The sequence below is a fragment of the Jaculus jaculus genome, chromosome 6 (genome assembly GCF_020740685.1).
Source record: "Jaculus jaculus isolate mJacJac1 chromosome 6, mJacJac1.mat.Y.cur, whole genome shotgun sequence".
In the NCBI taxonomy this organism is placed as follows: domain Eukaryota; kingdom Metazoa; phylum Chordata; class Mammalia; order Rodentia; family Dipodidae; genus Jaculus; species Jaculus jaculus.
The window spans coordinates 41,436,617-41,446,632 of record NC_059107.1 but is presented as its reverse complement, the minus strand read 5'-3'; the positions used below and the strand labels follow the sequence as shown (position 1 = coordinate 41,446,632).

Genomic DNA, 10,016 nt, shown 5'->3' with positions numbered 1-10,016 from the left:
TTCTTTCCTACTAATATTTTCATGGAAGAAAATTTCTTCTACTTTATTCACAGGAGAATCAGGTGATCAGACAGGATTCATCCGGGTAGTTCTTCTTGTCAGTCAACAGATACTGATGGAGATGGTGCCAATAGCTAAGGGATATGACAAAGAAAAACAGTTTGAAGTCAAGATAAATAAGTTAAGTTAATCTTCACCAACAAAACATTATAATATTAATATAGTCTCTTGTCTCTGCAATTCTTATAATCATATAAATTTGAAGATATTCCAGCATGTCAATAGAAATAACTAGTTTTTTAAAGTTAGCAGTAAAAATGCAAATATTATGTTATGTAATTAGAAAATAAATTTAGATATGTGAGATTAAATACATTTTTTTAAATGACACCTTTCCATAAAATGTTATAAAATTTATTACCTATAGTACACATAGCCCAAACATAGCCCAGGTGTGCATAAATCTCTTATTATCTCAGTAAGCTTTACATTGCTATTTATCAGGTCTATAGGAGATGGGCTGTGTTCATGCATGTCACCATCTCTTTGGTGCTAATCGTGATGCTGGATTCTGCAATAACATAGATGAGTAATTTTTTTTTTTTTGTCTAAATGTGAAATGCTATATCCCCATGTATTCATATGTGTATGTAATTAAACACAATTTTGTAGGTTCTCTGCCATCGTTGGCTTCATGTTCCTGGGATGAACCTCCAAGTTAGGTACAAGTGATGGGAAGAAAGGATTTATTGATACTTACAGACCCAGGGGATGTTCCACAATGGTGGAAGGAGCTGGCCCCCTTTCACAGTCCATGCACAATGAAAAACCACCACCAGCACCACAAAACAAGCATACTCCATGAAGCCTTGCAAAACTCAAGCACTCTGCATATCTTTGGCTGGAATTCAGATCCACCCCCAAACACACCTTGGGGATGGACCACTGTGCCTTTATCCACTCACAGTGTTACCTCTTCCAGCTAGCCAGCTGGAAATCCAAGAAACCTTAATAAAACTCATGAATTTATTGGGGCACATCTATTCAGTCTAACACATTATGCTTTGGCCTGCAAGACAATCATAAATATCTCACATTGTAAGTTGTACTTAGTTCAACAGCAAAGGTCCCCATAGACATTACCAAGTTTAAGATTGTTCCAAAGTACCAAGTCTCATCTGAAATTTAAGACTGTTTAATGTAAATCCGATAAATAAGAACAAGTTTTATACTTTCAACATATAAATGCATAGAGTAAACATTTACAATTGCTAGAAGGCATAACAAGAAGCAACTGGATCAATACAAACTCAATAAATGTCAAGCAAACATTAAACACCTGTAGTGCAAGTCCAATATTGTTGCAAGTAAACAGTGAGGAGTGTCTGGATTTCCAATTCTGCCCCTCCAGCTGGGATGAACAGCCAGGGAAACCTTCTATCTCCAGTGAACAGCACTCCATGGTTGCTCTCTGTACAGTCCTGGTATACACAAAGCATCTTTGTGTCTTCATGCAAACCATGGTCCATCTCCAAATGGCTCCACTATCCTATAAGGAACATCACCCCCTGCCTATATTCTGCTTCTTAGCAGTGGCTCCTGGAACCATGTGCACTTCATGATCCACTCCACACATGTTTTCTACATTTGAAAATCAATACAAGGTTGCAGGACATAGCCATATTCTTAATTCAGGGATGAAATAAATCCTGACTTTGATGGTCAGGTTCCTTCCTTTCAGGTAACTATTTTTAAGAGAGTTTGCATTTCTACCTTTCAGTCTTTCCTGAGACATCCTTTCCATTGTTTCAGTCTCAAATAGTTGGACCATCTTCCATCCAAATACTAATATAATTGACAATAGCAGCTCAGCTACCAGTCTCAGTGACCCTAATTTGGTACTTCTTTGCATTTTCCAGCTTTAAATCTTAAACTTCTCAGTTCAATATCTTTAGAAAAGCCTATCAGTCCATTACAAATTTAACCTTGAACAAATTACCTTGGCATCAATAGTAGAATGTAGCCAGCACTTAGGCCCGTAGGCCTGTCCCAACAGAGTTCTCTGTGATTTTTTTCTTCTCCTTAGAAAGCTCAGGAGCCAAGCCTCCAAATACAACTCTATCTGTATTTAGCATTTTCAAATTTTCACCATAATAGCCCCAAAACTTGGCTTAATACTCTGGAATATGTCTTCATTTAAAAGTACCAAGTCTATGCCTATTAGTGTAAAGACAATATATCCATATAAAGTTTGCCACAACACTTGTGTTAAAGAGTACTCATCCCTAGTTAGAATGTTTATTACAAAACTGCTAATAAATGTGAAAAATAAAGTACTCTTTCAAAAATTATTTTGTGGGGCCTGGTGATCTTAGTTTAATTTCCAGTACTCACATACACAGATATACAAAGTGAGTCATGCATCTGGGGTCTAATTTTAGTGAAATGAGGCCCAGGTGCATCCATTTCTCCTCCTTTCCTCTATTCTTCCCTCTCTACTTGCAAATAATAAACAAAAAAGACATTTTGCAATGTGTTCTCACTATGTCTTATGGAATGAATCTCCTGATCCTCATGTTTTAGTTTCAAAGGACTTAGCTATGTTTGGTAAAATGACATGTTCTTATTATGCCTTATGACATTAGACTTGTGGTGTTTGTGTTCCAGGTTCCTATGAACTGAAGTAAAGTTTTGTGAAAATTACATGTTCTTACATTGTCTCACAGCTTTAGACTTTTGGTCCTCATGCTCCAGCTCCCAAGGGCAGGGCCAGAGTAGTGTTCCTCCATGCCTGCATTCATAAACTCAAGTGTGTTTTGTTGGGAATTACATCATTAGTGTCTCAATGGGAAGCTGTATACAGGTTCCAAAAAAGGACAATAGAAGTACCAGATGGTCCAGCTACCCAGTCATAAATAGAATGTGATAAAACAAATGAAGTAAACTTATAAGAAATACCTGCAACCCAGTCTATTGCTGGAGTATTCATCATCATTGGGATATGAAATTAGCTTACTTGCCAATCCACAAATGAATTAAAGATATAATATGATATAAAGAAAAATGCATAGCCATGAAAATGATAGAATCCTGTCATTGGCAGTGAAAAGTATGGATCTGGAGATCATCATGTTAAGTAAAATATGGAAGACACAGAAAGATAGAAATGATACATTCTTTCCCATATGAGAAAATTATAAAATCCAAATGATCATTTCTGATTAATAATACTGACAAAAGGGCCAAAGAAAGGAGATGGTGTTGAAGATACAAGGAACATGAACACACATGTACAATGCCTGCATAAAAATACACAAGAATTCATTAGTATTCACAAATAAAATAATGAAATATTTGTTAAGCTTTGCCTCCCTAGCACCTGGTAGTGCTGAGGAGGGACCAGGCCCACTGGTTCCTCCCAAAGGGTTGAGGAGAAGGATGAGCGTCAGATGACTGAGAACCTCTCCTAGTCACCAGAGAAAAACCACACTGAGGTGGGAGTCTTGTTGAAGCAGCAACTTGCTTTATTGTTACAAGCAGTTGCCTATATAATGTTGAGAATGAAGGCGGGGATTTTAGGACAGGGGAGAGAGGTAAGGGCCAATAGTAAACTGTGACCTTTGAGATGATTTGTCCCAAGCGTGCATGCATGGGAATTCCAACTCCTACACAGAAGTAGCAGGCCAGAAACCATTAGGCATAGCTGGCCCGAGGCAGATCACCAAACTTTAGCTAGGCTCAAGAAGTTCCACTAGGCCTCACGCCCGGGCTTCTCAAGGCCCAACAAGCTTAATAGAGTAATGTCTAAAGTGTAGAATTATTTTACTGATCTTTAAAATATACTTTTCTTGTAGGTAAGTCTAGTGATATTTTCTTATATTCCAAGAACCTGGGAGAGCTAAGCAGGGAATAAGGAGCTCAAGTTACTTGTTGGCTATATACCAGTTTCAGGTTAATCTTAGCTTTTGAGACCCTACTACATAAATAATAAATGGACATTTCATGCTTAAAATTTACTTATTGTGTCGCAGTAGTTTACTAATGCATACAGTGCAAGGTTAACCGTTTTGGCCATCATTGTGAGAACTTCAGACATGTGTGTAGGTAAGTGAACTACATGGTACCTTCTAGGAGTATGTAGGTGGCTGTGATGAGGAGATTCCCTTAACTTGCAAGTTATTTGATAACATGTATAAATTTAAGAAGGAAATTGGAGCCAGAAATATCAATGTTGTAGAAAACAGTTACAGTTTAAAAATTGAAAAATTATCTTTTCCCCCACTTCATTTCAGAAAATAATCTACCTATTGCCTCCTATGTCATTGTTCATACAGTAGTTTTAATATTAGTCTTTATATTCCTTAGGTATTTTGTAAAGATGGTTATCACTATCTACAGAACAATCTAGATGATTACTATTCAAAAAGAGTCTCTCTTCACACTACGACACCATCTCAGGGAATTTATTGTGTTCAAGTAGATGTAACACATGGGTAGAGTTGCAAACATCCTTGAAAACTCCAGGTGAGAAGTGATGGAGATTTTTTCCCATGAATATCTCAAGTAGGAGGCTGAATTATAAGGAACCAATATTTCCACTAGAATTAATAGGTAGAAAGGAAGCACAAGTACATCTTCAACTAATGATGTCCCACTCCATAGTCAACCCAGCCAATCCTGGCTGATCTGTGGAAGTTTACTACTCTGTAAATGAATTGAGTCTTAGTCTCAGGCTCCTGGAAGCTGTGAAACCTGCCACATAGATCTGTGAACATCCGCTTATATAGCCAAATGTGAGGGAGTGACCTTGAGGCAGTGGGTTAGACTTTGAGGTCATGCTTTGGTCTAGGAAATTACAAAAGGAAGGGTTGGTCTCTGCTGATTCCTTTACAGAAATACAACACAAGAAGCAACTTGCCTGAATTACACTTTTCAGTGCATGTGTGCCAGTCATGTCTAAATGGCTAGAACTGAGAAAAGCAGTAAGTTTCCTTCCGACTACTCTGTAAGACAACTCAAGGTGGAGAGGACTTAAGAATCCTCATAGCTAAAAAGAGATATGCGCTGATGCTGCAAACCTTTTTAATTTTATTTTGTTTCATTTTCCTTCACCATTATTGTTTAATATCCACATTCTTGCCTATATTGCACAAGATATTACCTACATATTAACTGATTTGGTCTAGTATTTGTACTGTTTAATGAAATGTTATATATTTTATTTCTGTGCATCTTCTATTGTGTTATCTATGAAATTTATGTCATATATAGACTATACCTTTTCCTTCATTCTTACTTTTTTTCCTCCTTTTACATCTTTAATTTTTCCATAGTGTTGTCATTTAATATCTTAATTACCATTCAATATGGCCTTAATAATGAAGCTCTTTCCACCCAGCAATGTAACAATTCTCTCCTAGTTACTTTTCATGTTTCTATTGTTCTAATACTAAATTTATGATTCCTCAGAGTATTTTATATCCATTCCTATTGTATCTTGTTTCACACCGAATTTTTATTTTCCTTTTATTACCCGATGAAATTAGAGTTATAGGAACAATTGTTTTAATTGAATGTCAGTACTCTCTTTTCATAAGGACATGTCTTTATAAGTTGTTGTTCCTCTACACTTACTATCCTACATTTAGTAGGGTGTTGTAGATTGGGCCTAGTAGCATAAATATAAAAAATGAAGGTATGGCTGAACACCTGAGTGTGTGTCTGGAGGCAGTGTGAATATTAGTGTACTTATGCTAATACTGTCATTACATACAGTAACCAAAATATTGACAGTGAACCTATCCATGTGTGAGTTAATTGATGATTAGACAAAGAAACTATGTTATTTATATGTGTGTGTGTGTGTGTGTGTGTGTGTTTTATATTAGTGTCTATCACTATCACTACAAATGTAGTCCTGCAAGTTGTATTGCTTCCTCATGTGCTTGCAGGTGCACAGGGTAAAACCTGAAATCCAGGCTGTGTCCTTTCAACATGGGATTGTTCATAAGAAGATTATCTCAGTTTCTAACTGGTTCATAGATTCACTACAACCTGATTAGATTTAAAACCCCAACATGAGCCACAGTGTGGTGTCCTACTAGCTGCTGTGTTCCATGTGCCCTTCATGATTCCATTCATTCCCATCTGCCCAGAATCTTCTGGATATTTGGTGACCTCGGGGATGGGTCAACTGTTGATTTTTCTATCGGTCATTCAAGTTGTTGCATAAGACTCACATTTCCATGCTCTTTGGATTTTTCAGTTCTTTCTTCATTGTTTTTTTATACTCCAACTCTGAAATGAAGAAAACAATCTTCCCTTTAAACATGCTGAGGATGAGAAAATTATTTTGAAGCACATTTTTGTAGTTTATCAAGAAATGTGTAAACAAAAATGTGTGTGACTTTTCAGATGCTTCTCTGTGCCTGCTTCACATGGTGAAGAAAGTATGTTCAGAGAAAGCAGACATGGATAAGAATTGGTAGAGTGGGGTAAAGAAAATCCTAATAGCATCAATTGTTTATTTCCTGCTGCACATAAAAGAGGAACTGATTAATTTACCCTCCAACAAGCAAAATGGAAAAAAAAACAGCAATATTCACAAAACTAAATTTAAAAATGCACATGAATGTTGGTTACCATACTTCACCCTTGGTCCTGGCGACATGGCTGCACCTATGAATGAAATCCATCTGTGTGTGCACTACTCAACAATGGTGAGGATGAGTGACCATCAGCTTTCCTTCCTGTGTGGCATTTGTGAGGGCAATGAGGTGCTCTTCACACCGAGGCTGCTTATTTGATGCTAAAAATATAGCATTGTGTGGGCATTCTGCAGGCAGATGCAGCAGCTGTGACCTTCTCCTGTGAGGCCTTCCAGCTCTGCCTCTTACACAGCCTGCGAGAATCTACTGTGCTGCCAAACAGATGGGAAATAAGTGATGCAGCCAGCCAGAGAGGTTTTTGTTCAGGGCTGTACCACTGTGGGAGGAAGATGTGTACCTTGAAAGCAGTAATAAACTCCTAAGTCCTCAGGCTCTACTCTGCTGATTTTGAGTGTGAAATCTGTCCCTGACCCACTGCCACTGAACCTGTCTGGGACCCCAGAGTCACGGTTGGAAACCTTATATATCAGGCGCCTTGGCGACTGGCCTGGCCTCTGCTGGAACCAATTTAGATATGTGTTTCCATTACTATGTAGGAGACTCTGACTCGACCTGCAGGAGATGGAGGCGGGCTCTCCTGGTGTGACAGACAGGGACAGTGGAGTCTGGGTCATCAGGACATCACCAGTGGACCCTGAAATGGAAACAAAAAATAAAATTATAGACTAAAATACTGAAATATTTTTAAGAAGTTTTGTTTGTTTGTTTGTTTTTACTTCCATCTACTTGATTTGTTGATTGGAATCCTGTTCCAAGCATACCCAATACATTACTTGGCCTCTGGAAGATTCCTACACTGTCCAAAATGTGCTTTAGAGCCAAAGCCTTCCACAAACTATATGCTCTTGCTCATTCTGGAATCTTCCTCACTCTCAGGAGATTTTCATAGTCACTTGCATATCATAATTAACACATGACAAAACACACATCTGTGAAAGAGTATCCTCAGATTGCACAGCCCCTCCCATGCCCCTTCCTCCTCTCCCTCTGCCTTTACCAGGGATCCAGAGCATCATCAGCCCCAGGAGATGAGCAGGGCACCTCATGGTGTCAAGTGGTACTGTAGAATCCTGGTCAGTCAGGTCACAAGTTAAGCTGAGCTTTTATCTCAGACTAGCAGTGGAAGGTCCTCCCCAGGGAGAAACATGCAAATCCCCTGATGGGAGCAACAGTGCACAAAGAGCCAGGGTGAGTGCTGGGTGTGCTCCCATGAGAGTGGTGTGAAATGCCACCTGTGTGTTCATCAATACCCGTGCAGTCCATGCTGCCTTATGGTGTGAGCAGAGGACTCCTGTGTAAGAGTGATGATCTGTCAGGTAACATAGAGCACAAATCCCAAAACCCAGAGCCAGCAGTTGAGCATCAACAGTATGGTGTTGTATGCACAGCCAATTATGGATAAATTAATGGCCAAGAAGCATAGCTCTCTCCCACCTAGTCTAGACAACAACAGGGCATTTCACACTAGTACTATTGATTACCAAAGCTATTTTATCAGTGACCTTCAAATTTTATTTCTTTATTGATTGATCAAAACAATTTATGACATTTGCTGTTATTATTATATCTTCAAATGTCTTTTGTTACAATATAGTCAGCCTTATAAAAGTCAGTTACCCTTTCCATTTTCTTACTATTAAGAACCATTGTTCTCTATGTCTCAATATAATATCTATCCTTCTTACTGCTTAAAATAGTTGCTATAAGTTTTCCTTTGCCAGTATCTGTCTCTCCTTACTGAAGTTTAACCTAAATGTACATGCCGTTTTTTTAATGCTAGTCTACGAATAACCTACTTTTGATTTTGCAAGTTATATGTGTGTTCTGATAAGTTTATTTCTTAGCAAACCTTGCATTTATGGCTTCCAGGGTATAACAGTCAGCCTCCCAGAGGTTTTGTACTCTCTCTTTCTTGCTTGCTTTCATTTTATTTCAAAGCTGTTCTTTCATTTATTTTGGTTTGGAAAAAAATAAGGTGACTGAAAAAGAATGCAAAGAAAAGCAAATTGCCAGAATTTCTGATTACCTGGGCATTGTAAAGGATCCTTGCCTCAATTTCCCTTGTTTAGTTTATGCTAATTGAATCCTAATTTCAGTTAGTTTCTCTTACCTAAAATCCCATGAGGATAGAATATTGATTTGACCCCTGTGTTTTATGTCTGCCTGAACTTAGGGAATAAAATTAACAATACTCTCAAATCAATAGAGCTTCTCTTTGGTGTCTTCACCTTGTGAATGACTGAGAGTAAATAGCAATCCACATGTAGCAGGTTCAAAACTCCCCATGATAGCTAAGTGTTGTCTAGATGGACAATGTTGAATGGTGAGCCTCCCTTATGGCCTATGGATATTTATTCTTCCTTTGCTATAGTTATTTGAATGGAGAGCCTAAAATCCTTCTTTGTGACATATTTATGTTTTGATAGTCATTAAATATTTTAAGAAGGAAAATATTCTTCAGTTAATTTATTATATAGTTTAAGTCTATGGCAAAACTTTAATCAATGATGTTTTTTGAATATTAAATATTGATTTTTTTTCTTTTTCATGCTATCTATCAAAAAGATATTTAGGCTTGGAGAGATTGAGAAACTTGTCTGTGAAACTTAAGGACATAGATTTGATTCCTCAAGACACACATAATCCAGATACATGGGGGGGGGGTACATGTGTCTGGCATTCATTTCTGGTGGCTAGAAACCCTGACTTGCCTATTCTTTCTCTCTCTCTCTCTCTCTCTCCTCACCTCTCTCTCCATCCCTCTTTCTCTCTTTCTCTCTATGTTCTTTCTTGGGAATTCTTTGTTCCTTTTCCTTTTCATACAGAATCGGGTTCTGCTTATTTCTTGAAGTTTCTGTCTTACTCGGTCTAATTATTTTAGTCTGTTTGCTGTTGCTGTACTGCTTGCTTCTGAGGCAAAATCCATCCTGAGCCTCTGGCCTTCCTTGGAAACTGAAACCTTGTTGTGGACTCACACAAATCCTGTAGTCTGCACTGCCACCTGTGGGTCGTTCCCACAGCTTCACAGAGTGGCCACCCACTCTGTGAAGCTGTGGGACTTTGACTCTGCCTCACACTGCACACCCTCAGAGGCTCTTTGGAACCATGGTACAACACATGACCGCTCGTATCCTGCATTTTTTATTCTTCCAGTATCACTTGAGGCATGGATTTTCAACATAGATATTTCTCCAACATATTCTAAGTAAGAATGAAGCCTGACCTAGAGGTGCAAAGACCTTTATTTTTTAATTTTCCTTAAAAAAAATCACATTTCTACTAGCCCACACCTTCAATGGGTTGGTTCTTGCCCTCAAGATTCTTCCTACTGTCTCAATGCAGAGCTTC

The 10,016-nt window shown here is 38.2% G+C and overlaps 1 gene segment (V, D, J or C); it reads right to left on the bottom strand.

Moving 5' to 3' along the window:
• Nucleotides 1-913: 913 nt before the first annotated feature.
• On the bottom strand, nucleotides 914-7,714 carry LOC123461470 (the record flags this gene model as incomplete). The annotated part of the segment is given in 3 exon segments: nucleotides 914-930; nucleotides 6,994-7,302; nucleotides 7,666-7,714. Coding segments are annotated over 3 exon segments (375 nt in total), but the record flags the coding sequence as incomplete, so codon positions are not given.
• Nucleotides 7,715-10,016: the final 2,302 nt, after the last annotated feature.